Below are 27,316 nucleotides of genomic sequence, written 5' to 3' on the forward strand. Positions count from 1 at the left end.
TCTTGCGGGTGCTTTTTATTGGCGCGGCCTCCGGGAAGCTTCAGACGCTGGATGGGGAAAAAGACAAATTGAGCGTGTCAAATGTGTTTAAAATGAACCTTGAAGTTTGCTACCGCACTATAAGGCGCACCCTCAATGACATGTTTTCAATCACAACATAATCATACTCAAAGTAAGAAGTCAAATAATAACTAACGGGCGTAATATAAGTCAATGTCAATATGAGCAACCTTGCTCGACCGGAAACGCCCAAAAGAAACGGGCCCAAAAGAAACGGGCCCAAAAGAAACGGGCCCAAAAGAAACGGGTCGAGCGTACTTTATCGCTTGGTTCCCCATCGGCGGATCCCGGTCTCAATATCGATCCATATGTAAGGCTCGCCATCAGCTTTTGAAAACAATTACGGCCTTTAGGTTATAGTGCGGAATACGGTGCTTTTTGGGGGATGAAAAATATGAGCTCAGATGGCAGCGTTTTTGTCTTCAAATCTCGAAAGATTGCGTTAGCCGTAACGTTCCGAGAGCCCGGTTCTGTTCCGATCCGACGCCGCGCTTGGACCTTTTAGGCTACGAAAATTCCCGCCATTTTTTGACTACTATTTGTCCAAAGCGGTTTTGTTGATTCGGATGCAGTCGGGGGTTGTGGGTTTTTTTTTTGGTCGGCGTACCGCGCATCCCCGCTCCGGACGGACGCCTCCAGCGCCTTCTGGCGGCGGTAGAAGCGGGAGAACTTGTTGAAGATGAGGGTGATGGGCAGCGCCACCAGCAGGGTGCCGGCCAGGATGCAGCCGGCGGCCGCCAGCCTGCCGCCGGCCGTGACGGGCACCACGTCGCCGTAGCCCACCGTGGTCATGCTCACCGTGCCCCACCACCAGCACGCCGGGATGGTGTCCATGCCCGCGTCCTGCGCGGGCGCGCGCTTCGCTTAGCTCGGCTGGGCTGGGCTGGGCTGGGCTGGGCTGGGCTGGGCTTCGCTTAGCTCGGCTCGGCTCGGCTCGGCTCGGCTCGGCGGGCCGGCGGACCCACCTCGTGGCACTCGGCCGTGTAGGCCATCCCGGAGAAGACGGACACGCCCACGGCCAGGTAGAGCAGCAGGATGCCCACCTCGCGGTAACTGTGCTGCGGAGGCAAAGGGGCCCTTCGGTCACGGTTGAGCGCCGCCCGCCGCCCGCGCTCCGAAAGGTGCTTCGGGGCACAACCCTGAGCGTGGCCCCCAGCGAGCGCAGGCCGGTGGAGTGGCGGGCCAGCTTGAGAACTCGGAAGATCCGCGTCAGGCGCAAGACCTGCAGCGCGCGTCCCACGTCCCCCAGCTCCGAGCGGGCGCCCAGCGTCCGCTCGCAGAGCAGCGTCACGTAGGCGGGAAGGACGGACGCCACGTCGATGGCGTTGAGGGGCTGCCGCAGGAAGCGCTTCCTGTTCGGAGCCAGCAGGAAGCGCATGGCCACCTGCATGGGGACACGCGCCCGTCATCCGGCGCCGGGGTGCCGTTCGTCGTCGAGAGCGCACCTCCAAGGTGAACCAGCACGTGCTGAGTCCTTCCACGGCGTCCGCGTCGACGATGGCCTCGCCGGCCCGCTCCGACGTCTGCCGGGGGGATGGGGGGGAACACGGGTCCGGCGGTTGCGGGCGGGTCGGGGCGCGGTCGCGGCCGCTCGCACCTGGTGCGGGGGCAGGCTTTTCAGGCACATGGCGGCCAGGGAGGCCAGCAGCACGGCCACCGAGGCGGCGCTGAACAGCTTGCTGGGGAGCGAGTAGCCCGGGTTCTCCAGCGTCAGCCACAGGCGCTGGCGCGCCCCGCCGCAGCGCAGCCGCCCAAAGTGCTGCAGCTCCCTGCGCCCACAAACGGGAAGCGGGGAAGACGGCGAGAGGCCGGCCGGGGACGGCGGGCTCCTCACGTGCGCACTCGCCGGATGTCGTCGCCGCCGCCGCCGCCGTCGTCGCTGTCGCCGTCCCAGCTGGGAAGGCGGCGCCGGCCTCCCAGCTTGCGCTCGTGATAGCGCGAGCCGCAGCACGAGTCCAGGAAGAAGTCGTCGATGCCCCAGTACTCCATCTCCTGGCTGAGGCCCGAGGGCGCGGGAACCGTCGGCTCACTCCCGGAGGGACTTTTCGGACTCCCCGGTCGCGATCGGACTATACGAAACGTTTCGCCATAGGGCGGAGCGGAAGAAGCCCCCCGCAGCCGCCTGCGCCGTCTGCCGGAAACGCAAAGCCCTCCGTCGGGAGCGGCCGGAGGCGATCGGCCTTCCCGCGCAATTAAGGACGCGAACTCGCAGCGCGAGCCCGAAGGGGCGGCTTTTCGCATTTGAGCCTTTCGGACGCGACCTCCCCTCCACTTTTGGACTACGTTAGAAAATAAAAAGAAGAATTCCCTCAACGGGAAGAGCGCGAGCAAGGGAATGCGCAGGAGAACCGGGACGAGCCGACCTGAAGGAGAAGACGCAGAGCTCCTCCGTGACGTGGAGCTTTCCCGTGCGGTAGAAGTGCAGCACGTAGGCGAACAAGCCGGGATGCCTGTCGAAGTAGAACTCCTTCTGCCGCACGTCGTAGTCGTCGCACACCTGCCGCAAGGACGGGGAAGTAAGAAAGTCCTCTTCTCCGGCGCGCGCGCGCACATGCAAAAAAAAAATCAAAACTGGAGCGACCCGCAGGATGTCCTCTTGCGAGCGGCACTCCAGCAGCCTGGCCAGCCTGGTGGCGGGAAACCTGGCGAGCGCGCCCCGGGGCAACCTTCGCCTCAGGCCGCCCACGTTGACGCGCAGCTCGCCCTCGCCCGCGCGCGCCCGACGCTCCGTCACCATGCTTGTCAGGTCCTGCGAACAAAAATCAAATAAAAAGTCACACGCATCCGAAAAGAGAGGGCGGGGGCGGGGGGGGGGGGGGGGGGGGGGGGGCGGGCTCGCTCACCGTGTAGTCCCAAAGTTCATCCTTTGAGGTCGCGCGCAGCCCCGACCCGACGAAAGAGGACGATGCTGCGCAAAGAGTGAGCGCAGGCCGGCCGGCTCGTCCAGCTTGTGAGACTTCGGCTGTTTCCGCCACTTTCCGGAAAGGAGCCGACTTTGCGCGTGACCGACGATCCGCTCGCGCTCGCCGATCCCTTCCCATTTGCGTCCGTCTGGTTTCGTTCCGAAGTTTCCGAGTCGTCGTCGGTCGTTCGGAAACGCTCGAGTTCATGTGGGAGCGCGGCGCCCTCTTGCGGCCGACGTGTGCTTTGCACGTGAAGCGGACTTCCTTTTGTTTGGGGCCGCCCGCGAACAGTCCGAAGATGTTTCGGTTAATCTCGACAACGCCGAGCCCTCCCCCCAAAAAAACACGGGTCCAGAACGTTGGGCTCAATTCAACCCAGCGGGCTGCCCCCCCCCCACCCCCGAAATGGGTGCTTTTTGCGCAGACTCAAACGTAGATGCAGCCACGTACGTCTTTCTTTCTTTGTTTCTTGCGTGTACAGCAAAACGCCTTTGGCTTCGGCGCGCTAACCGTCAAAGTCGCAAAATAAAAGTCACGAAAGCGATTGCGCCACAGCCCCCCTCCCCTTCCTGGAAAGCCGGGCTCTTCTGGGAGACGCTGCTCTTGCGGCATGTAAACACGCGCACGCGCACAGTCCCCGGGGACACAAAGCCAGCGCCGAGACGTCCGAGCGCGAGCGGGCTTCGTCGTCGTGCTTTCTTCCTTCCGAGCGATCGTGAGTACTCGCAAGACACTTCTTCCGTCGTTGCGTCTTCTCCTTCGACGTTTTGCCTGTGGTCGTTTGGGGCATCCCCGCCCGCCCGCCCGCCCGCCCGTCCGCACGCCCGCTCGGGTTGGTTCCAATTTGACTTTTGGCTTTTCTTTCCAGCCGCGCGGGCCGCTCGGGCCGCCCTGGCCAGGCGTCAAGTGGCTTTTGTCCACTTTCGAACCCGAACGCCGGTTGGAAGGCCGCCCCAAGTTCAAAAAAACATAATTCTCAAAAGCGAAAGACGGGTTAAAAGGCGAGCCGAAGCTTTGAAAAGCAGTCAGAGGCCCAAAGCCTTGCCCCGGTCCCAAAGCCGGCGCCGACCTCGCGCGAAACCCCTCGGCCGTTTCCGATCACGCGCTCGGAACGCAAACGCGAAGGCGGACTTTGCCGCGCCCCCCGGAGCTCCTTTCCGAGCCGACTTTGAAAGGCCGGAACCCTCGATAAAACGCCCGACGGACGCCGGCGAATGCGAGGGGAGCCGACGCGGGCTAGCCCGCGCGCGCGTGGGAAAGGCCGCGCGTTTAATGGCGCGCTTATCCCGGCAAATGTTGGAAGAAAAGCGAAGAAAAACCTGCCCGGTCCGCCTGGCGCGAGAAAGCTTTGAAAGCGGGGCGGGGCCCGGACGGCGAACGGCCGGCGAACGGCCGGCGCCCGGCTTTGGAAGGAACCGGCCTCGGGGCGTTCCCGGTTCGCGCTCGTGCCACGCGGCGGATCGCCCGCCAGGAATTGTAGCCGGAGAAGGAAGCGGCGCCGGCGGGACTCGGACGGGCCGAGGGCAAAAGCGGAACCGACTGAGCTCATCGGGCCATTCCGTCAACGTTGCTGCCACGTCTGACCTAGCTTTTTCCTCTAGGCTTTTTTTTTCTCGTGCGTGTCCTTTTTTTGTTTTTTGGTTTCCACGCGCGTGCCCTTGTTTGCTTCTTTTTCTTGCGTGTCATTTTTTACACGCGTGTCCTTTTTGTTTGCTTCTGTTTGCGCGTGTCCTTTATCTCTTTTTATTTTTCCGATTTGCGTCTTTCTTTTTCTTGTCCGCATCGTTTTTGTGTTTTGTTTGCGATGTCATTTTTGGGCTCGGCTTTGTAGTCCCGTACTACTAAAACGGAGAGGGTCATAAAACGCGGGGTTGGAGTTTGATTGTGACGTTCTTTTCGGAGTGGCAAAATATGGATGGATATAGAGAACGCGGACAGTTCAGCACATTTACCGACTGCGGTCTGCGATCATGCAAAGAACAAATCTTAACATACATACGGCACTCAGCAAGCGGCATAACGTTCTTAACTTGCACGGCGTTCAGCTCGAGCCAAAGACGAATAGATGCTTCCTCGTACGAACGCGCCGCTATTAGCGCAATTAGCACGCTAGCCGAGTGCAACAAGTTAAGTGCGGCACGGGACGTGCTGCGCGAATTGAACGTTGGAAGGAAATGAACTCGCCTTTCATCACGTACACGCAATGGCAAATGTGCTAGAACGTGCGTTGTGAACAACTTTATCAAGTTCTGTCGCGGACGAGGAAAACGAGAAAAACTGCGGCGGGTCGTTCACGCTCGACTAGTGTTGCGTTCACGGAATGCCCACAGCGGGGGAAATGACGACGTCGTACGCAAACGGCGCATCGAAGGAAACCGCAACCAGATAAACGATGTGGACTTTCTAACAAGCACGATTACGTATCGCACACAGTAAGTTTAGAAAGGCGCTCTAGGTTGGAGTCATGCTAAGCTTGGAATTTTGTTTTGGCTCGCAAAGAAATGGCTTATGCGTTTCAGAGTAGGGTCTCGACAAAAAAAACTCCGTGCGCTCTTTTTAGCTTGATAAAACAACCGCAATGTACAGAAACAGACTGCATTGTTTTTAAATGAGCAAAGAATAATTATGTGTATATATATATACCTAAAGATCAATGGCAGATTATTTACCCGTTTCTGTTGAATAACAGCTATCCAATGACAAAGTCGCGACGGGAAACTGAAGCTTCACGAAGCACGGGTGATATTTTTGGCCTCTCGAGCCATCCTTCAGTCGATAGCTAGCGCAGGGGAAACGCATCCGATTTCTGCTCCCCGCACCTTTGATCCTAGATCACCTTTCCGCTCTCGTCCCGCGAGCGGTCGAGACCCGAGGCCTCGTCGGAAGGCCCCGGCCCGCTTCGAATCTTCAAATGGCCTTTGAAAGCGAATCCGAATTTTGAAAAAATCCCGGAAACTCCCGTTTGGAGGTCCGGGGCCCCGCTCGAACCATGGGGCGGAGCCTCCGGGGGGGGGGGCTCCGACGCCGTCAAAGCGAGCGCGGCCACTAGCCGGGGGCCGCTAGCCGAGGGCGGACGAGTCTTCCCAAAGGCCTCGGGCCGTTCGGTTTCCGGCACCGGGACCGGAGGTTAACCGGGGCTGGCGCGGCTGTGCGGCAGCCTCGGCCGCGGCCATGGCTCCCGGACGCCGTCTCCGGGCCCGGCCCTCCTTGCTGCTCTTGGCGCTGACCTGGGCCGCGGCGAGCGCCTCGCCCGCCGGATGCAAGCTCCGCATCACCGACCGGGGCCTGGACATGCGTAAGAGCGCCGCCCTCGCCGCCCTCGCCGCCGGCCTCCATCCAGCCCCGCGGCGTCGGCTCTTGCAGTCAAACTGGAGACGCAGAAGCTGGTGGAGCAGGAGCTGAGCGTCATCGGCGTGCCCGACATGCACGGCGAGGAGGGGCGCTTCCGCTACAACATCAGCGAGTACGCGGCGCCGCCGAGAAGGCGGATTTCGGGGCCGGCGCCGGCTGAAAGTCGGCCCGCTTTGCGTGTGCCCAGCGTGAGGGTGACCGAGCTGAACCTGACGTCCGTCAACATGAGCTTCCTGCCCGAGACCGGCGTGACGTTTGACGTCCGGGACTCGTCCATAACTATCGACTTCCACCGAGAGCTCCTCTACTGGATCTTGTGAGCGCCGCGCGCCCGCCCGCCCGCCTGCCCGCGCGCCAGCCCGCCCGCCCGCCCGCCCGCCCCGAGAAATTGACCCGCCGGCGCGCGCCCCAGTTCGGACGCGGGGAGGATCGAGGCGTCGGCCGAGGGCGTGCGCGTCAGCGCCGCGCTGGGCCTGGGCCGGGACGCCGACGGGCGCCTCAAGATCAGCGACGTCAGCTGCCGGGCCCAAATCGGCAAGATGAGGGCCAAGTTCGACGGGACGCTGGGGTGAGGCGCCCTCGGCCGGGCCGGCGCCGAACGGGCCGGGCCGAACGGGCTTTTGACCCGCAGGGGAGTGTACAACTTCCTGGGCGGCCCGCTGACCGCCGGCGCGCGCCTGCTCCTCAACAAGCAGGTGCGTCCGCGGCCCCGTCCCTCCGGCCCCTCGCGCGTCTCGCTCAGACTTGTCCGCGTCCGCCGTCCAGATCTGTCCGGCGCTGCGACACGCGTCGCTGGTGCACGTCAACTCCCTGCTGGAGAGCATTCCGGTGAGGACGGAGGTGGACGACCACGTGGGGATCGACTACTCCCTGACGGACGACCCGCTGGTGACGTCCCGGAGCCTGGACATGAACTTCCGGGTGAGACGCGGCGCGGCGGCGGCGGCGGCGGCGGACGGGCGCGGCTGACGCCCGCCCTCTCGGCAGGGGATGTTCTTCCACCTGCGGGACGAGGCGGACGCGCCGGCCCCCCGCGGGCCGGAGCCGGCCATCGCAGAGTACGACAGGATGGTCTACTTGGCGCTGTCCGAGTTCTTCTTCGACAGCGCCCTGTTCTCCTACCACAAGGCGGAAATGTTCCGGATGAAAGTGACCAACGACAACGTGAGCCGCCGCAAAGCTCTTGGACGCCCGCCGTCTTTGGTCCGCTCCCTGACGTGGCTCCCTGGCGCGCTCGACAGATGCCCAAAGAACTGGAGATGGTGCTGAGGACGGGCTACTTCGGAAACATCGTCATGCTGGCGAGTGGCGCGGCGTCCCGGCTGCGGCGTCCCGGCTGCGGCGTCCCGGCTGCGGCGTCCCGGCTGCGGCTTGCGCTTTGCCGTCCGCCTCGCGTTAGGCCCGGGCCATAACCCGCGTCTTTAGGATCCGGCGCTGCTGGACGCGCCCGTGTCCTTGGAGCTGGCGGTGGAGGCGGCGCCCAAGTCCAGCGTGAAGACCTCCGGCGCCACGGTGGCCATGAAGGCCGCCGTGCAGGTGATGAGCACGCCGGCCGGCCGGGATCCCGTGCGGATCAGCAGCATGACCATGGTAGGCGCCGCCCCGCCCCGCCCCGCCCCGCCCCGCCCGGCCCGGCGGCTCGCTCACCCCCCCTTCGACGCTTCGGCAGGAATGCGAGTTCAACGTCAAGGTTTTCATCCGGGGAAAACGTCTGGCCGCGCAAGCCGACCTGCGCAGGTGAAGGCGCGCTCGCCGCGCCCGTGGCCGCGCCGTGTCCTCAAGGCGTCTTTGGCTCTTTCAGGTTCAAAATCTACTCCAACCAATCGGCGCTGGAATCTCTGGCGGTAAGGGAGGCCGCTACTGGGCCTAAAGCGGAAAGGGGGCCGGGCCGGGCCGGGCCGGGCCCTCCGCCGGGCGTCTCGGCGCGCATCTTTGTGTCTTTGAAGTATGCCTGGGCCGCGTTTGAAATGTGTCTGTGGCGTCCGTCAGCTGATTCCTCTGCAGGCTCCCCTGAAGGCCATGTTGCAGAAGTCCTTGGTGCCTCTCATTAACAGTAAGTGGACACGCTCATCCTCGCCGTCCGCTCGCCCCCCCCGACGTGGCGCGTGTCCCGTCTTTTCAGACTGGACCGGGCAGGGCGTTCGAATTCCTCTGGCCGACGGCGTGGACCTTGTCGAGGAAGTGGTGGAGTATCACAACGTGAGTGCTCCCGCCCGCCCGCCCGCCCCAGCGATGCTGACCCCGTGACCCCTTGCAGGGTTTCTTGGTCATTGGCGCAAACCTCCACTTCAGCAAAGGCCTGAGGGAGATGGCGGCCGCCGCCCAATGACGCCCGAGGCCGAAACGGCGTAAATATTCCACGCGCGGCTTCGCTTGAAGAGTCGCCCCCCATACACACGCGCGCGCGCGCAGATCACATCACGCTAGCTCAGCGGCAACGCGCTAATTTCGCGGCGCTTTATTGTTCCGACCAAATGACGCGAGCGCGCCAATAAAGTTGTTTTTGTCACACCCGCGCCGCCGTTTCTGCCATGGCGTCCGCGATGGCGTCGTAGCCGTGGAAGCCGCACTTGGCGCCCGCCACTCTGCAGCCGAAGGTCAGCGCGTCTCGCAGACTGCAACCTGCCCGCCGCCAGAGCCCGTCAGCGGGCGCCTTCCGCCCGGGAAGGTGCGCGTGCGCGCGTGCGTGCGTGCGCGCGCGCGCGTCACCGTTGGCCAGCTTGTGGATGACCGCGGCGTTGAAGGTGTCCCCGGCCCCCAGCGTGTCCAGCACGCGTCGAGGGGGGAAGGCGTCGGAATGGAGCGCCGTCCCGTCCGCGTCCACGGCGTCCGCTCCTTTCTCGGCCCAGGCGCAGATCAGGACGGCGCTGGGATGAAAAAAAACAAAGTTAGCTTGCCGCGATCCCATTTTGGGAGCTTCTCGCGACCCACCCTTCTCTGAGGCGAGCCCGGAGTCCTCGGAGGGCGCTCTGGGGCGTGTGGAAGCCCAGGTGGCGGGCCACGTCTTTACTCACAAACACCTGCCGCGCAATGACCACGGCCGTAAGTCCGAACACAAAACGTCGAGCGTTTCCTCACCACGTCGGCGTGCGGGAAGAGCCGGTAGAGCTCCTCCCTGGGCTTCTCGATCTCCACGGAGACCGCGATCCTGTCTCGCGGCGGCGCGGCGGCGTTGTAGCGCGCCACGGCGTCCATCATCTTCAGCTGCTCGTCGGCGTTGCGCCCCTGCGGGGGGGGAGGCCCGGTCAGCCCCCGCCGCCGCCCCGCCGTCGCCGCCGCCGCCGGGCTCACCTCCCAGTGGATCCACTTGAAGGCGGCCAGGTCCACGGCGCTGAAGTCTTCCAGCGTCACGTCCGGAATGTCGCTAAACAAATTGCACCGTTACTAAAGATCTTCCATACAGAGGCCACGAACGTCCGATGGACACCAGCGCTCGCCGATATTTGGCCTTTTTCCGCTACGTTTTCCTGATTTTTTTCGGCCCCCTTCTCATTCATGATCGGACCGAGATCAAAATTGGATACGAATCTGCCTGGGAAGAAAACGTTTCTTGCGCAAAAGGTTGGTTTTCCTTTCAAAGGTCAACGCCTACGGCGGTGCGTGGGGCTGAGTTGGCGGGCGTCCACATCAAGTCAAGCGCGCCGGTCCCATGCATTTCAAAGGCAACAACTGAAAATCACATTTGGATTGGGCAAGCGTGCCGCAGAGTTGGTTGATTTTTTTTTTCTTGATTTTTTTGCTCCCCTTGCGGCGGAAGACAAATTAAAGGCGACCTAGCCCGCAGCTCCGGCCGCTGGCTCCGCGCCGGGTCACGTGATTAGACCGCCGTCCGCACCGGAGAAGAGGCGGGAAGAGCCGGCGAGCGCCAAAAGCCGCCGACGCGCCAAGGACGGGAGAAAAGCGAAGCTTCATTGAAGAGACTGCAAAGTTGGCCAATCGGCGGCGGCGATTAAGGCAAACTCGAATCTTGCGGCCGGAAACGAGGCGAACCGGCGGAGGGAGACCCGCCGGGCCTTACGTGTCGGCCAGCAGGACGGTGCGAGAACCGCTGGACGGACAGACCACGCAACACGCGCTGGGAGTTTGCCCCGTCTCGCGCCAGGCCACCCGCGAAACGTCCACGCCACGGCGCCGGAAGTCGTCCACCAGGAAACTGACGCACGCACGCACACATAAACCAAAATTGGCCCGCCGCCCCTGGTAGGCTACGGTACGAAAGCGGCGGGAACCCGGCTGCCGACGCTGGAGGATCCACGCACGCGCCTCCGCGGCGACTTCCTGAAACGCGAGACCGAGCGCGCGCGCGAACACACACACACACACACACGCACAAGCACACCTGTTCATGTGCAGGATGGTGCGAGTTCCCGTGGCGGCGTTGCTGATGACCAGCGAGGTGGGCGTGTCGCCACCGGCGCGCTCACGCGGCCGGCGCACCTCCACCTGGAACCTCTGAAAATCCTCCAAAATAAAACTACAAACAGGAAGCTGCTTCGTGCCTTCTCTGCCCTACGAAAGCGCCGGACAGACGCGCGCGCGCCAGCATGTTTGCTGTGCGTGTGCTTGCGTGTACTTGTGTGCGTTTGCGTTTGTTGACGCGGTCGGTACCTGGCCACGGGTCCGGCACAGAGCGATCCCAGGAACGCGCACGGCGATCCCAGAAGCGACAAAACCGTACACGAATTGGACGCGTTGCCGCCTCGCTGCCACCGCTGCGACACACACCTGTCGCGCACGCGTTTGTTGGGGGGATGTCGTCATAAAGTAAAGAGGTCTCCGGCTGCCCGGTCCGGTCCGGTCCGGTCCGGTCCGGTCCGGTCCGGTCCGGCGGCTCACCTGATGTCCGAATCTTCTTGGGGAAATTTGTCCACCACGCTGATGATGTCCAGACAAACGAGACCGACGCACAGAATCTTCTTGGGCCGTCGATCCATGTCGCTCTCGTTGTTTTCGATCCTTTCGCTGTTTAGTTCGGTTCGCTCGGACGGACTTCGCCCCGGTTGGCCAGGGGGGACTCGCTTCATTTCTTCTTCGCTGTCCCGGCAAACGTTGGCCTCTGCCGCCACCTGCCGGCTTCACCGGCCACTTCGGTCAGTTTGAAAGAAGAAAACGACTTCACAACGTCCGAGAAGAAGTCACGATCGCCAACGGCAGCCCGTAACGGCAAAACTTAAAAAAAAAACCTAAAATGTCCGGCAACACGCTAAAACGTTGACGCGACGGCGTCTGCTTGGTTGGACTTGCGATAGCTCTTGGGCAGCGTCCGTTCGAGACCGCAAACCCCGCAACGGGGCGGCTCCGCGCGCACTTCGGAATCCCGTCACCGGACGGCGGCAGCTATCGCCCCACCCGGGTTTCCTCGCACTTTCCCGCTGAGCGCCATTGCGACGAACAAAGATCCGAGTTTTTCCAAGAGATCCAAGTTTGAAAAGCCGTTCAAGAAATTGTGAAAAACTCTCGCGTTCAAAGCCAAGGTCGAGCTTTTATTGGCGAATTTCCCTTTAAAAAAATAAAAAAACAGCAGCAAACAATCGCGGGATCGGGCGGGCGGCGCCAGGGCGAGCCGACGGGGCCCGCCCCTCAGAAGGGTTGCTTGTTGATGAATCGGGAGAAGACGGCCAACGCCGCCGCGGGGTTGTCCGTCGGCACCATGTGACCGGAACCCTGCGGGGGAGCGGGCTCCGGGTCAAGGCGGGGGGGCCCCGGGCGGGCCCCGGGCGGGCCCGGCGCCGCTCGCTCACCTTGACGGTGAGGAAGGCCAAGTTGTCGAACTCCTTGACGAAGCCGCCCACCTGCCGCCCGTCCCGGCCCTCGTACAGCCACGGGCGCCGACTCACCTGCGCCTGCGCGGGGCTCGCCGTTAGCCGATCGGCGCGAGCCGGCCCGCGCGCGGCCTTCCGTCGGCGCGCCGACCTGCTGCCGCAAGGACTCCGCGAACCACTCGTCGCCCAGGAAGTTACAGGCCATGTCCACGTCGCCGTTGTACACCAGCGCGCGGTACTTCTACGCGCAACGTTGCCGAGTCAGGGCCCGGCGGGGGAGGGGGGAGGCGGGGGTGGGGGCGGGCGGCGTACCAGCGCGCCCAGAAGCTTGAGGTACTGCTCGGCGACGTCCGCGTACAGCCGCCCGTAGTTCAGGTGCACCTCGGCGCTGACAAACGGCAAACGCGTAAGCCAACTTTGGAGAGCAAAGAAAAGCGCCGAGGCGCGCCTTCACCTGCAGATGCTCCAGTCGGGCGCCTCGGGGGCGATGTGCAGCGCGCGCCGTACGTGCGGGTCGTTGAGGAAGCGGCTGACGGCCGTGGAGTTGGTGCAGGGCGGCTCCAGGCGCACGGGCGTCCCGCCGGACGCCAACCCTCGGAGCTTCTGAGGAGCCGGCCGTCAGCTTTATCCGCCGCAAAAGTGGCGTCCCCCCCCCCCCCCCCGCCCACCGCAGCGTATTTTTTTCCATTGAACACAACCTATTTTATTCAGGAACGTGTACCAAACACTCTTTGTTTTATTGGTCTCAGCAAGTCACCGGGAAGATATTTTCAACACCTCTTTATCCTCCGTGGATGCAGAGAAGAAGATTGCCATCTAATAATTAGATGGCAATCTTCTTCTCTAATATTTATTATTATACTACTTGTTGGGTCAAATCATATTGTCAATTGTGTTGAATCTTCCTGAATATAATGGCGGTCCGTCCGTCCGTCCGTCAGTCCAGCCATCCATTTGTCCATCCATTTGTCCATCCATTTGTCCGTCCATTTGTCCATCCATCCATTCGTCCGTCCATCCATCCATCCATCCATCCATCCATCCATCCATCCATCCATCCATCCATCCATCCGTCCGTCCGTCCGTCCATCCATCCATCCATCCATCCATCCATCCATCCATCCCACCTCGTTCCACGCGCGCGTCTGCCGGCCGCGGACGAAGAGGTCGCCCAGGTGTCGCACCAGCAGCCGGCCCCCCTCCGAGCTGAGAAGACGGCCAGCGGGAAGGAAGGCCCTCTTTGACGGGGCGGGCGACGAACGGGCTACCTGAAGCTGCCGGGGGCGCCGCCCGGGCAGGGCGCGTACAGGTTGTACATGTTGAGTCCCGAGCCGTAGACGATGTCCTGCACCTCGGCCAGCTGCGAGCGGAACACGGGCGGCGTCAGCGAGGGCCGGGCCGGGCCGGGCCGCGCCGGGCCGGGCCGGGCCCCACTCACGGCGGCCGAGCAGTCGGCGTCGGGGTTGCGGTGGAAGTCGCAGGCTCCCCGCCGGCAGCACGCCGCCCGCAGCCGGCTCCACAGGCGGCTCCCCAGCAGGCCGTGGTAGTACGCAAAGTAGACCAGCGAGTTGTCGTTGAGCTCGTAACTGGACATGCCGTTGCCCACCGCCACGCCCTGCCGACATTGAAAAAGCGCGCCGTCCGGAGGGTTCGCCGGGAGACCGGCTCGAGGCCCTCGTCCCCCGCGACCCGCCCGAAGGTCGGGGCCCTCGACCCCCCCCCCCCCCCCCGACCCACCTGAAGGTTGAGGCCCTCGTCCTCCATGACCCTCTCGGCCAGCGTGGGCACGTAAACGCCGGCGTAGCTTTCTCCCGTCAGGAAAAGCGGGTTGGCGCTCAGCTCGGGGAAAAGCCGGAAGAACTCCTTCAGCGCCAGGTAGTTGAGCGCGGACACCTGAGCCGGGAAAAGGTCAACGGGCCTGCGGCGGCGACGGCCGGCGCTCGCGTGACCCCGCCGACCTCCGTGTCATTGGTGGCGTAGGCGCCGTCGTCCGAGTAGGAGAAGCCCACGCCCGGCGGAGTCTCCAGGTACAGCATGTTGGCCACCTGCAAGCGCGCCGCGTCAAATAGGCCGCCGAAGGCCAAGCGGTCCCGTCGGGGTTCCGCGCGTCCCGTCGGGGCCCCAGACCTTGTTCCAGGAGTACGGGTTCTCTCTCAGCGAGACGCCGTCGTCCTCCACCTGCGCAAAGGGACGCTGAAAAGGGGACGGCGGGACCCGCGGGTCTCAAAGGCCTTTCGGGGCGCCGCCTACCCGGAAGGGACCGTGCTCCGTCAGCAGCCCGTCCAGCGAGCTGCAGCCGGGGCCGCCGTTGAGCCACAGCACCACCGGGTCCGACGCCGGGGAACTCTGAGACTCGGCGAACCTGCCCGCGTGGGGGGCGGCGCCCGGGTTGAGGCGGAGGGCGCGCTTGCGGTCGGCGCGCTTGCGGACGGCGCTCACCAGTAGTGCAGATGCTTGCCGGCCGCCACGCTCAAGTATCCGGAAAAGTGACGGAAGCCCGGCTGCTTGGGGAGGCCGGGAAGGTCCAGCACCTCGTCGGCGGCCGGCGCCGCGGACGCCGCGCTCGCCAACAGGATGCACAACAGCGCCGCCATCTGACAGCGAGCGACCCCGTTACACACGCCGGTGTAACCGGTCGCCGACCCCAAGCGCTCGTTCCGCGCCTTTGGGAACGGAAACGCGCTGTGGGTTGCGGCTCGGCCGCGGGAAATAGGCCCCCCGTCAAGGTGAGCTGCACGTGCTGACGACCAGACTGTTCGTGCGCTTTCTTCAGTTTCTTCCCGTTTAAAACAAGCGCTTTGGAAATGTCGAAGGTCAAAAAAGGCCAAGAAAACAGGAGGAGGAATAACGAGCCCACGCAGGCGAGACGGGATTACAGAGTAGGTCGAAGTTCAAAACTTCCCGAATCCCACCGCTTGGGCGCATCTGCCACGTGACCGGCGATGTTGTAAGCGTCATCTTTTGCGCAACGGTTTCCGGACGCAAGCTTCCGCAAATCGTCGTCTTTCGGTTTGGAGCGCGAGCGACTACGTATTTGCCGCTGGGGTTTGCAAGGTTGCTATGACCGCCCTCTTCCACTAGATGTCGCCAGCGTTGGCTTCACTCGGGCCGTAATCGTCTCTCCGCGTCATCTGATCGCCGACAAGACAAACAAGCGTTCCAGACCATCTTCAAACGCCAAACTTTTCTATTTGGCTTTTAATGGCGTTATATTTGTGCCACAGAGCGCGCGAAGAAAAATTTGAGCGGAGAAAATCAAACTGAGCGAGCGAAAACAGATTTCGAGCGCAAGAAAAAAAACTATTGAGCGCGTAATGAAAAGAGTTTGAGCGCGCGCCGATGGAGTTTGATCACAGAAAAAGAATTTGCTCGCTCGGGATAGCCCTGTCTCGCTCAACATCTCGCTCTCGCTCGCGATACTCCTCCCTAGCTCGCTCAACATCGAGCTCTGGCTCGCTCGCTCGCTCGCGCTCGCTCAGTTCTGCTCACGCGTCACGTTGCAGCCACAACACCAGCCAATCGAAGCTTGGAAAAGCACTTTGATTGACAGCTTGGTATCCAATGAGATTGCTTGTACGCTATCCGTTGACGCAATCCCGTTTGCCCTGTGTTCACCTGGAAAGGGCAAACGAGAGTGCGCCAACGCGGACTGGGGCTGGAGAATTACTTTTAATATTATTATTATTGTATTGTATCATTTGACAGAAATACCTTGTTAGTTTTTGTACTTTAATAATATAAGCCCACCCCCTCCCGCCCACGTCGATGTGACGCACTCTCGTTTGCTCGTTCCGGGTGAACTCAGCAAGCAATCTCATTGGATACCAAGCTGTCAATCAATGTGCTTTTGCAAGCTCTGATTGGCTGGTTTTGTGGCACAAACGTAACGCGTGAGCAGAACTGAGCGAGCGCGGAGGACGACTCGAGCGAGCGAGCGAGCGAGCGAGCGAGCTCGATGTTGAGCAAACGCGATGTTGAGCGAGTGAAGGAGCGAGGAAGGAGTATCGCCAACGAGAGCGAGATGTTGAGCGCGAGAATGCTATTGCGAGCGAGCAAACTGAGCGAGAAACTTCTTTTCAAGAACTTTTTTTCTGCGCTCAAAATTTGTTTTCGCTCGCTCAGTTTTATTTTCAACGCTCAAAATGTGTTTTCCGCGCGCTCGTAATTGTGGCACAAATATAACGCCATGGCTTTTGAGACTCAGCATTTCCGTCGTTTTCTGCCATTGCGGTCTTGGTCCTTTTAAGACGAGAAGAGCCTTCGTTGCCGTCAGATGTACTGCAACGGGAAGCCGCGGAGTACGAAAACAGCGTCCGCTCACGGACTACAAAAATCGACATCACGTTTAGCGCGTGATGGTGACGTCACGTCACAACTTCATTCTGTTTTCGTTAACCTGGTAATGCGTATACGCGAACGGACGTGATTTCGTCGCACCTCGTGCGTAAAGGACCATTTTTAAACGTCGACCCGCCCGGGTTGTTGTAAGCTTTGCCGGCAAAGTTCCCCCGCTAGTCAAAGCGACTCCCAAGTAACAATTAGCGAGTGACGTCGACGCGACGACAAAGAGACAAAAAGACAAGCGCCGTCTTACCCCGGTCGTCGCCTGCTCCTTTCTGCTGCCCTCTTCCGGGTCACGTGACCCACCGCCCGCCAGGCGCGTGACCGGGTCACGTGACAGGGCGATCGCGAGTCGCCTCGCTCGTCGTTCGACAGGTTGCGCGTCACGTTAGTACGTTACGCCTTTCCGGGAAAAGCGCGTAGGGCTTTTATCTTTTCGTATTGTTGGATTTATTTCACCTGGGTTCTTTTTGAGGACATTTCTATCAAGTCAACGCAAATGTATTCACGCAGCCCATAAATACATACGTCCTGTATTTAGGGCGGTTCGCGCTCGTTTGTCAAAACGACGGCAGGCCTCCAGGGAAAAATAAGAAACCTTGAGGCGGCGCGGCCCTTTGGGCTCGACGGCCGCGCGTCCGTAGCGAGCTCACCAGCGTCGAGGATTTAGTAACTAAATCTACTAACTAAATTTTAGTTATTCCCAGAGTCGACGCACTTGGTTCTATGCGTTCAATTTCCGTCTTCTGCAGTCAGTCACATTCCATTTCATTTCCAGAACAAACCTTGTTACGTGGCTAACGTTTGATATTGCCCTCGGATTTCCACTTGCCGCCGTCCTTGTTATTTGGCCGCCGCTCGGGGTCGGGGGGCCGGCTTTCCTTCTTACGGCCGCGCTCGGGCCAGACCGTGACCGGGCGCTCGCGTAAAATCACGGGAGGTCCCGCGAGTGATTACCATTGCGACGCTCAGGCCGGCGTGAGGCAAATCTACACCTTTATTAAAAAACAAAAACAGGAGTCCATCCAAAGCCACAGGAAAACAAAAGGAACACGCGGCGGGCGCGTCGCTCAAGGACGAGGGGGCGGTCTCAGGCCAGGCGGGGGCGGTCCTGCCACAAAAACAAAGGCGACGGGACGTGACGCATTCGGCCTCGGGGAGCCCGGGCCCCCGCCGCGCCGCGCCGACTTACCTCTCATGCCGGGGGGAGGCGGCCTCATGCCCGGGGGCGGCATGCCCATGGGAGCCCCTCTGCCCGGGGGCATGCCCATGGGCGGACCCATGGGGGGCCGCATGCCAGGGGGCGGACCCATCATACCTGCGCACGGGGACCACGCGCGCAAATTAACACGCGAGAGAGGGGACAGGCGAGGAGGGCTCTTTCACCCGGCGCCTTCCTTTTCGCAAAGGCGCACTTACCGGGAGGCGGGGCCCCGCGGCCCATCGGCGGCGGGGCGCCACGTACGGGGGGATACTGCGTGGGCGCCCCCGCGATGCTGGCCCCCGCGGCGGCGGCGGCGACGGTGCCTCTGCCCTGCGGCGTCATCACCTGCGGGAGAGAGCCCGACATTTTGAAGCCGCCGCCCCGCCCGTCGTCTCTGCCGCCTTACCTGCTGCGAAGGACCGCCCACTCCTCTCACCGGCCCCGCCAGGCCGGCGGGCGCCTGGGGCATCGGGGCGCCGGCGGGGACGCCGCGGCCCGCCGCCCGTCCCACGCCGGGACCGCCGGCCACGCCCGCCAGAGGAACGCGAGCGATGCCCGTCTGAAGGAGGGAACAGAGCCGGCGTTAAGCTCCGGCCGGCCGGGCGGGAAGCACGTTCCCGGCGCGCCGCGAATTTGCCAAAATATCGGATAGCCGCCGCCCAAGGCAAAACGTCGCAAACTTGTACAAGAGGGCGACCGACGGCTCCGGCAAAAAGGCCGGCCTCGTTCAAAAAGCCCCAAAAAGTCTCAGGAAAAGCAAAGTTTGAGGACGCCCGCCACGGCGGCGCTTACGTCTTTGGGAGGCGGGCCCTCCACCGTCATGGAGACCAGGTTCTCCCCCCTGAGCAGGACCAAGCCCAGGACTCTCTTCTCCTCCCGCTCGGGCTGCTTGGAGTTCTTGGGCCTGCGCGGGCGGGAAGAGGTCAGGGCGAACGGCGGAGCGCGTTGGCGCCTGGCCGGCCGGGCGGGGCGGGGTCCGCCTTACTTGATCTTGCGGAACTCGTCGCAGTCGCACAGGATGAGGTTCATGTGTTTGTCGAAGGCCTTGAAGGTGCCGATGAAGATGCGGCCGTCCTGCAGGATGCACCTCATGCGGAAGTCGATGTGCTGCAACATCTTGCTGCTCTTGCCCACCGTCTGGGGCAAAACACATCCGTCAAAAACGAGCGCCGCGTCGCTCGCGTTATCAGTCCCCCCCCCCCATTAGGCGAAAAGAAAACGCTTTTCAAAAAAACGGCGAGACGCATGCTTTTGAGCGAGAAAAAAACGGCACAATTGTTAGTAAACGCCAACGGGTGCCGCTCGCTGTTGACTTTCGGAGCGGACGACGACGATTTCTGGTGCAATGTTGTGGAAGAGCCCAACCGGGAAGCAAAGTTGAACATTTGCATCGGCCGCATCGGATCCATTCATTCCTGATGAAATTGGAGGGTTTGGACCCATTCAGGGCTATGGTAACGGTCGATCCGATGCAACAGGTCGATTATCAATTTAGGACACCAAACGTCACCGTTCGACGGCATTCCAAGCGACAGATGAGTGAAAAAGTTTCCTTTGCAAATGCCGTCGTTTCAGCCCAATGTGAACGAATTGCGGAAAAAAGCCGACATGGCGTCTTTCACAAGGCTGCAGGAAACTAAAGCCTAAAGCTACGACTCGCGGAAGCCACACGGGGCGACGGGCGGAAGCCAGCGACGACGTCGGGACAACGTCGCCGGCTTGCCGCGCCGCGAGCATCGCGAGCATCGCGACCGTCGAGCCAGGTGGCGCGAGTCGACGCGGGTCCTCCCGGGAAGGCGAAGGACCAACGCTCGCTTGTGGCGCGAGTCGACGCGGGTCCTCTCGGGAAGGCGAAGGACCAACGCTCGCTTGTGGCGCGAGTCGACGCGGGTCCTCTCCGGAAGGCGAAGGACCAACGCTCGCTTGTGGCGCGAGTCGACGCGGGTCCTCTCCGGAAGGCGAAGGACCAACGCTCGCTTGTGGCGCTCTCTCTCGGAGCCTTTCGGCTTCCGGCGGCCGCTCGACTCCACGGACAAAAGTCCCGGCCGAATCGCGTCAATGGCGGTCCCTTCGGGACGCTCGTCGGGTCAGGTCGGAGGGCGCGACGCACTCACCATGTTTGCGGTTCGGATGGCTCCGATGGACGCCGGATTCGCAGAACAAAATCCTCGGAAAAAAATTGAGCCGCGGATATTCCCGCCGGACTCGTCGTCTTTATGAGCGAGGGACTTGCCGGAAACGGCGGCGTCATTTCCGGCAAGTCATTTCCGTCATTTTCTAACATGTCCCCCTCACACAAGAGCGACGCTCGTCTGTTCCGAGTAGCAAAACCAACCAATTGTTTTTTGTGTGTGTGTGGTTTTTCTTAAACCAACCAAATGACTTGCTGCGCAGACGCCGATCAAAATGCCTGCCACGGCACTTGCGATACGGATGGCTCTCCGAAATTCAGCTTTTGAAACGTTTCAAAAGTTGAACTTTGGAAGCGCGATGTGACGTCATTTCAAGATTTCTTTGGAACGTCGGGGCAAGGAGCGCATTCTTACGAAAATTACCAAAACTAGTTTGTTCTTTTGTCAGCCGGTTACTTGCTTAAGCACTTTTTGCAACCACGTAATCATTCATCCATTGGCGTCCGCCATCGTCATTCTCTCTCGCTACGAACCGCTGGTGATGTCGTCCCAATTTGCAGATTGTCTTTCGTTGGCGCGCCAGAGGTCGTGGCGAAGCTTCCCAGAGGTTGTGGCGAAGCGTCGTCGTGGCACGAGGGCGACGAGACTTTGCGCTCACAGGGTTTGGATTTGCGGTCGCAAGAAAAACAACTTTGAGCCGCGCAATTTGGAGCGCCGCGGACGCGGCCTCGCCGGCGCGGAGTCACGTGACGCAAGCGTTTCTGACATCGTCAACCCGAAGTCAAGCGAGCGACGGTAACGAATTGCATCGGCTAGAGTTGACTTGAGGGAAGAGCAAAAGGAAAGGGAGCCGCCGCCAGCGAAACGGGCCAGGGCCCGGCCGCGTTCCGTCTTCCCAAATAGTTTCGAAGGAGGCTCTCGGAGGTCAAAGGGCAGCCCTCCGGGCCCCGCCGACGCTCGGCGGTTGTGGGGGCGAGCCGGACGAGAAGCTTCGCTTCGCCTTCCCGCTGACTGACGTTCAGCGGCCGCCGGTCCTTTTTCGTCCCGACGTGCCCTTGGCGCGGTTTGGGATCTTTGGTAATGCGCCCGGATTTTTTGGTTTTAGCTAAAGAGATGGCCCCCACCCAAGGAGAAAGGGCACGGGGAAAATGTAGCTCGCCCGAGCAGGGAAGTGCCCGTCGAGCGTTTCCGTGTTAAAGTCGCCCCGGCGAAGCGCGCGGCGTCGGCTGTCGATCGGCGCGTCCGCGCGGCGTGCTGGGGTGGGGAGGAGGGAAAAAAAAAAGCCAACGCCAGCGCCGTGGTATCAAGTCGCCTTTAATTGCGGAAAGCAAACAAAGCCGGTTAGCGTCATTATTGCAAAAAGTCACTCAAAACAAAAGAAGCGGGAAAGTCAACCCAAAACAATGGGCCGAGCCATCCCGGAGGAAAGCAAATTTGTATCAAAAGTCCTGAAAAAGGCGAGGACGCACGCGGCCCACTTCATCCGCAAACTGGTTTAGTAGGAAAATAGGGGGCGGGCCGAAGGAGGCTCGGCCGGCGCGGTCTCGGCGGCCGCGAGCCACGGCGCCGGCCGTCTGGTTTTTATTGCTTCGCGCACCGGGGCGGACAAACGCGGAGAAACGTCCGTTTCCGACGCCGCGTCGGGATGGCGTCCGACACGCGGCCCGCGGACGCCCTCGGAAAAGAAAAGGCTGGCCGCGCGGGGCGGAAGGTCACTCGGCGGCCGGCCGCAGTCCCTCCCGGCCCCCGCCCCGCCCCGCCCCGGCTCCTAGGGCGGCACGTAGGGGGGCGGCGAGCGGTAGGGGGTCATGTTCTTGGGGCGCGAGCCTTTCCCCTCCTGGGGCGCGGCAAAGGGCGGCGGGGGCTGGTAGGGCGGCGCGTTGGGGTCGTCGTCGCGCAGCGGCGCGTACCGGCCCGGCGGCCGGCGGTCTCGGGGCGCGGACTCGGGCGGCCCGGCCTCGGGGTACTCGGGCGGCGGCAGGGGCGGCTTCTCCTCCAGCAGGATGAGCGGGGCCCCGGAGGAGGGCGGCGCCTTGGACTCGTCCAGCTCGTCGGCGAAGATGATGGGCACGCCCTTCTTGATGAAGGTGGCCTGGTCCTCCAGGGTCAGCTTGCCCTTGCGCTTCTTGCGGTAGCACGCCATGGCCACGATCCCCGCCAGCAGCAGGACGGCCGCCACCACCACGGCGGGGATGACGGTGTGCAGGTAGACGTCGTCGGCGCTGCGCCGGCCGGTCCCCGGGGCCGGGGTGACGGGGACGGGCGGCGCCGCCTCCGTCTCGCCCGGCGGGATGAAGGAGAAGGCCCGGCAGCCGGCCCGGCCCTCGACCCTCACGCCCAGGGGCCGGAAGTCGGGCTCCATGGCGCGGCGGAAGTTGGGCGTGGGCCTGCCGTCGGCGTCGCCCAGCATGCGGCTCAGGCTCATGATGTCCTCCTTGGGGCAGGGCGCCCGCGGCAGGCTGCCGTTGGTCCACTCCACCAGGATGGATCCCTTGCCGATGTTCCTCAGGCTCACCGCGCTGCTGTTGCGGTCCCCCATGGCGTAGGCCAGCTTCCGGACCAGCAGGATCTTCTTGCGGATGTCGTTGGTCACCCGCCGCGGCTCGCCCTCCAGGCGGGCGGCGAACAGCACGGGGCTCTTGTCGTCGGCGGGCCAGCGGTCCACGCGCACCTCCAGGGCGTCGATGGCGTTCAGGCCCCCCTTGTCGGTGGCCTGCACGAAGTACTCGTGCTTGCCGGCGTGATGCGCGTCGGGCAGGCCGTAGAGGAGCTGGCTGGTGCTGTCGGGAGCGAGAAGACCGCGTTAGCTTTGGACGCGGGCCCCTTGAGAAAGAGAGAGCCGGGATTTCCCGGATCGGCGGGACTCGCGAGGGCCCGGCGCAATTCGCGCGGGACCGACGTGGCTTTGACCGAGTACGGGCGGCGTTCTCGGGAAGGCGCCGACGCCGTTTGCGGCCACGGGACCCGGCCGCTTTCGTTTGCGGACTTTCGACGCCGCTTCGAGGGACGCTACCGGGTAACGGTAAGGCTTAAGCACCTGTTGAACTGGATCCAGGAACCTTCTCCCACCGCCTCGTTGAGGTTCTTCCTCAAGCTGAGCCGCAGCTTGTCGGTGGTTCCGTCTTCTTTGTCGAAGAACGTGTCCGAAGGGATCTTCACCTCGAAGTACGTTCCCACCAGGGCGTTGACCTGGTCGATGGGGTTACGCAACACCGGCTTTTCGTTGAACGGATCCGGGGGGGCCCCCGGCGAAGGCGTCGCGCGCCGGGACGGCTTGGCCGTGGAAGTCTTGGGCTCGGGGGGCGCCGGCGTGGTTTTGGGCCTTTTGGGCTTCTTGGTGGGTTTCCGCGTCGGCGTCGGGGCCGGCGGCGTGGCGGTGGCTTCCACGTAGACGGGCCGGGTGGCGGTGGGCCGGATGAGGTCGGCGCTGGCCGACTCCGTCACCTCGGTGGGCCGAGGAGGCGCCGCGGAGGGCGTGCGGCCCACCGGGTCCCGAACCCGAACGGTGGGCTTACCCGGCAGCGGGACGGGACCCCGCGCCGGCGCCGCCGAGGTCCGGGGGGGCGGCGCCACCGACGGGGACGACGCCGTGGGGACGATGCGGACGGGCGGCTCGGCGGCCGAGGACGGCGCCGGCGACGTCAGCGCCGGCGTGGGGGTGTTGTTCGGTTGGCGGCGGACGCGCTTGGCCGCGCGGGGCTTTTTGTTGGCCACGTGCCAGCCCACCACGGGGTACCCCAGCTTGGCCGACATGGCGCCTCCCTTGGCCGGCCCGTGGACGGCGGCCAGGTCGGGCACGCTGCTCTGGTCCAGCGCGCAGCCCAGCTTCCACGACAGCAGAGCGCCGTTCTCCACCACCTGCAAGGACAAAGGCGGGCGCGCGGTCGGCGCCCGGACGTCACGGGCTTCGAAAAAAGGCCGCTTTTCTTTTTTGCTCCCGAAGGAAAACGGAGAAATGGCGGACGTCGCGACGGACAAACCGGGGCAAACTTAGCCGCCCTCACCCTCGTCGGAACCCGACGGGCGTTTTTGTCTAAACCTTCTGGGAACCCGTCGCCGCGAGTCACGCCGGCCCGCCGCTTCCGACGGCAATTTTGGCTGCGCGCAGGAGCAAAAGCGAGCTCTGCTTTTCTTCTGCTTGTTTGCTTTCGCAACGGAGGAGCGAATCTCCGAAGTTGTCCTAATGTAGAAAGGCTTTTTGGAGCGCGAAAGGGGAAGTTCAAGTCACTTTGTCAGAGCTCCCTTTTAAGGGACTCGTGGTTTGGCCTCCGAGAAAGTACGGCGCGCCGCCTTTCATTCGGAATCCGCTCGCCGCGCAGTGATACGGGCGGGCGAAGGCGCCACCGACCTTCTTGGCGTTTCCCGGCCCGGCTATGAAGGCGGACATATCGAAGAGCCTGTTGCGGACCACCGGGACCAGCCTCATGGAGCTGAGCTCCGCGCCCGAGAAGCTCCTCATGTTGTCCAGCAGCGCCACCCTCTGGCGGGAGCTCATCTTGGTCAGGTCGGCGTCCAGGATGACCGTCAGCACGGTGACGGACTCGTCCGGGCCGCAGCGCCACGCCCGCGGCGGGCCCTCGCCGCCCTCTCCCTCGCTTTCCGCCTCCGCCTCGGAGGGGTCGTCGGGGACCACCTCGACGGAGAGCGCCCCCGGGCCGGGCGAGCCGTCGGAGACGCCCGGCGAGATGTAGTAGACGCCTCGGTCCTCGTCCAGCGGCAGTCCCTGCAGCGTCCCGCCGGGGGCGTCCCAGTGCAGCCAGGGCGGTAGCGCGTCCTCGCGGATCTGAAAAGGCCGGGCTTAGTTGGCAGAGACGGAAGGGACGCGGGGGCAAAGGAGCACTGCGCGAGTCGGTCTTTACTTTCCTGTGTTATCTCCTTCTGAAATACCCTAATCCTCCCTTTGTCATTTAGCTTTTAGCGGCGTTCGTGTTAGCTTTCGAGAAAGGAGCTGGGAGACCGACCCGAGGTCCGAGCCCGTCCTCAAATTCTTAGTCGTTTTTAGCCGTCGATCGTATCTTACTCTTTTAATCTGCCCTTTCCCGTTTTGACCTTCCGGCGACCCGCGGTTGTCACCCTATCGCTCAAACTTACCTCCGGCGGCCGCTCGTCAGTCCGGCCGGGCAGTCGCAGGCGGAAGACCCGCCCCACCGGCGCCCCGGGCGTCGGGGAAGTCGTCGCGGGACGCTTCCCGGACGTCCCGCAGGAGGGACGAGCTCATGGACGCCTCCAGCTGGCCGGGCGGCGGCTCGGCGCCGGGCGACGGCTCGGCGCCGGCCGCCGCCAGCAGGGTCGCCAGCCCCGCCCAGATCACCGCTCGGCATAAGTGCGGCATAACCCTCGCGCCGGAGTGTGCGGAGGGGGGGGCTCGCGCCGGACTGGCTCCTCCTCTTTTGCCCCGCCCCTTGCACTCAGCGGGAAGCCATGGCGGGCGACGCCCGCGACCTGAGAAGACGACAGGAAAGGTGAGACGAGGCGCGGCGCAGAAGAGAAGACGCGAAGCCGGCCGAAGCACGCAAAGGAACGCGCGCAAAGTCGCGGGCGAAACGGCGCAGGCTCGCGCGCCGACACGCACGTACGCGCGCGACGCCCCCGCGCGACATCGACATTGCTGCCCTTTGTCGGCTGATCCGCCCTGGCCCCGCCCCCTCTCCGCATTCCTTCCACAATGTCCCTCTTCACTTTTTGGGCGCCGCAAACAAAAAGACAAAAAAAAGCAAAGAAAAGCCGGGAAGTCTCGCAATTGTCGAGAAGTAATCGGATTACTCGGCCGCATTTGAAGCCATTGAAGCAAGCGGGCCTCCTGGAAGCCCCCAACATGAACTCTGCGGCCATTGGAGGCCGCGCGCGCGTCCTGTTTTTCATGCGGCCCGCGGCGAGGACCGCGGGGCTTTTGTGAGCTTTTTGGGGTGCGGCGAGGGACCCCGCTGAGGCTTTCTTCCGGGCGCAACAGCCCGGCGGACACAAAAGAGGAATTCGCCGCAGGACTTCTCGGCCGCGGCAAAAACAAGGACGAAAAACACCGGGCCGAACCCGACGTGCTAAAAAGCGCCGATGCTAGTCAACGTGCTAATAAGCGCGCTAAAGACCGCGGTCGACGTGCTCACACCCCGCACGCAAGCGCAGAACCCGCGCGGGCACGGGGAGAACGTGCAAACTCCACGGAGGGAGCCCGGCGCCGCACGGAATTGAACTAACTGTGAGGCGGACCCGCCACGTCTTTGAAATACACGATCACTTGCGTTGGCGTCGCCCACCGGCCACGTGCGCACGCCGTTCGCCCTCTCGGGCAACACATGCGGACGCTCCCGTCGGATGGGCGGAAGCGGCCACGCCACAGGAACTGGAAGTGAGTGACGACAACAGGAAGCGATGACCGCGGTCGCGCTCGTGTTGATTTTGGTACCTTTGGCGCGACCCTCGGAAGGTAGCGCCGGCGGGCTCCCGTTTTTGGCTTCGGCCGAGCCCCCCCGCCTTCGGCCCGGTCACACCCAAGGTGAACGGCATTGAAGCGCATCGGTTGTTGTGTTTTTTTTGGGGGGGGGGACATGTCCACCATGACTAGAGCCCCAAAAAAGGTCTCCGGAAGACCCAGAGAGGCTTCCCATTGGCTCGGACACTAAATTGCGCGAGCAAGCAGAACTTTCCCTTTGGCGGCATCCGGCTCCGGCGCTTGGGTCTCAAACGCCAGAGGTCAAGATCGCGCCCTCCGCCCCGGGGGGGCCACATTCCGCAAGTCTGGATGGAGGCCGGCGCCGGAATTAGCCGTCCCCGACCCCGGTGCCATTTGAGACGCCGCCCCCCCCCCCCAAAAAAAAGGTCCCCGACGGGACGCCGGACCCGGGGTCTTTAGCCCTAACCCCCGTTTCAAGGCCGATGGAGTTGGGGAGCGCGTTCACAAGCGCTCAGCTGCGTCGATCCGAGAGGAAGGCGCCACCGACACCATCCTGACACCTGACGAGTCCCGAGCTCGCGCGCCGAGTTTGGCTCCGAGATCCCCGCCGGACACAAATAGCCGCCCGCCCCGCACGCCCCCCTCCCCCTCCGCGCACCTGTTCATCTGGCGACCCCACACACAGACGGGCGGGCGGGTTAGCGCGCGTGGCCGCGATAGCGAGCCCGTCGTGCACGCGCGCAGGCCAGCCAGCCAGCCAGCGCCAAAAGAGGCGAACGTCGTCGCCTCGCTTTCATTCCTCGCCGCCGCGCGCGCGCCCGACACGCTCTCCTTCCACGCGCGCTCGCGCGCTTGGGGCGCGCGCGCACTGACCGCCGTCAAGCTTTTCCTCTTGAGCTTTCCGGGAAGCGAGACGAAGACCGAGCAGGCCGAGGCGAAGGCGAAACGGCGGACCGCGGTGGAAGCGGCGTCGTCGCCGGCGAACCTTGGAACCTCGGATCGGATCGGATCGGATCGGCTCGGCTCGGCGGGGCTCGGTGGGGCTCGGAGGGCTCGGAGCTTCCTGGCGTCGGCTGCGCGCCTCGGCCAATGTCGGCCGCCCGAGATCCACAATGGAGCCAATACATGCAGGGGCGGGGATAGATGCGACGAGGGAGGGGCCACCGCCAGGG

General features: G+C 63.1%; 6 protein-coding genes across 13 annotated transcripts; 1 reads left to right on the forward strand and 5 right to left on the reverse strand.

Moving 5' to 3' along the window:
- Positions 1–5,469, reverse strand: LOC148419633 (delayed-rectifier potassium channel regulatory subunit KCNS1-like). Of its 3 annotated transcripts, none has more exons than XM_088422412.1 (9): positions 2,904–5,469; positions 2,424–2,809; positions 1,895–2,056; positions 1,658–1,829; positions 1,506–1,583; positions 1,199–1,444; positions 1,026–1,118; positions 668–903; positions 1–47 (listed from the first exon to the last, which is right to left on the reverse strand). In XM_088422412.1, the coding sequence occupies exons 1-9, from the start codon at positions 3,168–3,170 to the stop codon at positions 41–43; spliced, it is 1,647 nt and encodes a 548-aa protein (XP_088278538.1). In that variant the 5' UTR covers positions 3,171–5,469; the 3' UTR covers positions 1–40. The 3 variants fall into 3 exon arrangements, with proteins under 3 accessions (XP_088278538.1, XP_088278536.1, XP_088278535.1); XM_088422410.1 differs by lacking the exon at positions 1–47 and having other exon boundaries at positions 377–903; positions 2,424–2,557; positions 2,642–2,809; XM_088422409.1 differs by lacking the exon at positions 1–47 and having other exon boundaries at positions 377–903.
- Positions 3,448–8,825, forward strand: pltp (phospholipid transfer protein). The gene is made up of 15 exons (XM_088422416.1): positions 3,448–3,678; positions 6,121–6,258; positions 6,327–6,426; positions 6,502–6,630; positions 6,727–6,882; positions 6,946–7,009; positions 7,080–7,235; positions 7,302–7,478; positions 7,556–7,615; positions 7,740–7,904; positions 7,984–8,051; positions 8,116–8,158; positions 8,304–8,367; positions 8,437–8,513; positions 8,572–8,825. The coding sequence occupies exons 2-15, from the start codon at positions 6,135–6,137 to the stop codon at positions 8,641–8,643; spliced, it is 1,455 nt and encodes a 484-aa protein (XP_088278542.1). The 5' UTR covers positions 3,448–3,678; positions 6,121–6,134; the 3' UTR covers positions 8,644–8,825.
- Positions 8,743–11,389, reverse strand: khk (ketohexokinase). 4 transcript variants are annotated; one of them, XM_088422421.1, is made up of 9 exons: positions 11,151–11,388; positions 10,923–11,039; positions 10,654–10,788; positions 10,333–10,467; positions 9,606–9,678; positions 9,393–9,539; positions 9,246–9,334; positions 9,024–9,181; positions 8,743–8,936 (listed from the first exon to the last, which is right to left on the reverse strand). In XM_088422421.1, exons 1-9 carry the CDS (start codon positions 11,336–11,338, stop codon positions 8,821–8,823), a joined length of 1,158 nt encoding a protein of 385 aa, XP_088278547.1. In that variant the 5' UTR covers positions 11,339–11,388; the 3' UTR covers positions 8,743–8,820. The 4 variants fall into 4 exon arrangements, with proteins under 4 accessions (XP_088278547.1, XP_088278546.1, XP_088278549.1 ...); XM_088422420.1 differs by having other exon boundaries at positions 10,333–10,788; positions 11,151–11,389; XM_088422423.1 differs by lacking the exon at positions 10,333–10,467 and having other exon boundaries at positions 11,151–11,384.
- A 387-nt stretch (positions 11,390–11,776) lies between these two features.
- Positions 11,777–16,755, reverse strand: ctsa (cathepsin A). 3 transcript variants are annotated; one of them, XM_088422418.1, is made up of 14 exons: positions 16,671–16,755; positions 14,516–14,670; positions 14,327–14,438; positions 14,204–14,254; positions 14,035–14,121; positions 13,814–13,969; positions 13,515–13,691; positions 13,345–13,436; positions 13,204–13,282; positions 12,531–12,679; positions 12,389–12,464; positions 12,228–12,317; positions 12,056–12,157; positions 11,777–11,978 (listed from the first exon to the last, which is right to left on the reverse strand). In XM_088422418.1, exons 2-14 carry the CDS (start codon positions 14,668–14,670, stop codon positions 11,895–11,897), a joined length of 1,410 nt encoding a protein of 469 aa, XP_088278544.1. In that variant the 5' UTR covers positions 16,671–16,755; the 3' UTR covers positions 11,777–11,894. The 3 variants fall into 3 exon arrangements, with proteins under 3 accessions (XP_088278544.1, XP_088278545.1, XP_088278543.1); XM_088422419.1 differs by having other exon boundaries at positions 12,531–12,676; positions 14,516–14,739; positions 16,671–16,735; XM_088422417.1 differs by having other exon boundaries at positions 14,516–14,739; positions 16,671–16,734.
- Positions 16,756–17,396: 641 nt separating this feature from the next.
- snrpb (small nuclear ribonucleoprotein polypeptides B and B1) lies at positions 17,397–19,901 on the reverse strand. Its single transcript, XM_088423554.1, has 7 exons — positions 19,736–19,901; positions 18,607–18,758; positions 18,414–18,525; positions 18,028–18,180; positions 17,837–17,966; positions 17,610–17,735; positions 17,397–17,528 (listed from the first exon to the last, which is right to left on the reverse strand). The coding sequence occupies exons 1-7, from the start codon at positions 19,736–19,738 to the stop codon at positions 17,488–17,490; spliced, it is 717 nt and encodes a 238-aa protein (XP_088279680.1). The 5' UTR covers positions 19,739–19,901; the 3' UTR covers positions 17,397–17,487.
- A 1,150-nt stretch (positions 19,902–21,051) lies between these two features.
- Positions 21,052–27,303, reverse strand: LOC148419638 (dystroglycan 1-like). Its single transcript, XM_088422514.1, is given in 6 exon segments — positions 21,052–22,533; positions 22,791–23,611; positions 24,102–24,527; positions 24,827–24,910; positions 24,912–25,195; positions 27,130–27,303. Coding segments are annotated over 6 exon segments (2,769 nt in total). The 5' UTR covers positions 27,272–27,303; the 3' UTR covers positions 21,052–21,521.
- Positions 27,304–27,316: the final 13 nt, after the last annotated feature.

The sequence above is a fragment of the Hippichthys cyanospilos genome, chromosome 9, assembly GCF_059441005.1.
Source record: "Hippichthys cyanospilos isolate Australia breed blue-spotted pipefish chromosome 9, RoL_Hcya_1.0, whole genome shotgun sequence".
NCBI classification, from domain to species: Eukaryota; Metazoa; Chordata; class Actinopteri; order Syngnathiformes; family Syngnathidae; genus Hippichthys; species Hippichthys cyanospilos.

Coding starts and splice junctions, on each gene's coding strand:
- ctsa (XM_088422418.1), bottom strand. CDS start 14,670: ATGGCGGCGCTGTTGTGCATCCTGTTGGCGAGCGCGGCGTCCGCGGCG. Junction 14,122..14,203: donor ACCCGTACTCCTGGAACAAG/GTCTGGGGCCCC, acceptor GCGCGCTTGCAG/GTGGCCAACATGCTGTACCT. Junction 13,692..13,813: donor ACGAGGGCCTCAACCTTCAG/GTGGGTCGGGGG, acceptor CAATGTCGGCAG/GGCGTGGCGGTGGGCAACGG.
- snrpb (XM_088423554.1), bottom strand. Junction 17,967..18,027: donor TGGGCGGTCCTTCGCAGCAG/GTAAGGCGGCAG, acceptor TCTCTCCCGCAG/GTGATGACGCCGCAGGGCAG. Junction 17,529..17,609: donor GCCTCCCCCCGGCATGAGAG/GTAAGTCGGCGC, acceptor TTTTTGTGGCAG/GACCGCCCCCGCCTGGCCTG.
- khk (XM_088422420.1), bottom strand. CDS start 11,338: ATGAAGCGAGTCCCCCCTGGCCAACCGGGGCGAAGTCCGTCCGAGCGA. Junction 11,040..11,150: donor CAAGAAGATTCGGACATCAG/GTGAGCCGCCGG, acceptor CGTGCGCGACAG/GTGTGTGTCGCAGCGGTGGC. Junction 9,679..10,332: donor ACCGTCCTGCTGGCCGACAC/GTAAGGCCCGGC, acceptor CAATTTGTTTAG/CGACATTCCGGACGTGACGC.
- LOC148419633 (XM_088422409.1), bottom strand. CDS start 3,170: ATGAACTCGAGCGTTTCCGAACGACCGACGACGACTCGGAAACTTCGG. Junction 2,057..2,423: donor CTCTGCGTCTTCTCCTTCAG/GTCGGCTCGTCC, acceptor CTCGGGCCTCAG/CCAGGAGATGGAGTACTGGG. Junction 1,830..1,894: donor GACATCCGGCGAGTGCGCAC/GTGAGGAGCCCG, acceptor TTGTGGGCGCAG/GGAGCTGCAGCACTTTGGGC.
- pltp (XM_088422416.1), top strand. CDS start 6,135: ATGGCTCCCGGACGCCGTCTCCGGGCCCGGCCCTCCTTGCTGCTCTTG. Junction 7,010..7,079: donor GCCTGCTCCTCAACAAGCAG/GTGCGTCCGCGG, acceptor TCCGCCGTCCAG/ATCTGTCCGGCGCTGCGACA. Junction 8,514..8,571: donor AAGTGGTGGAGTATCACAAC/GTGAGTGCTCCC, acceptor GACCCCTTGCAG/GGTTTCTTGGTCATTGGCGC.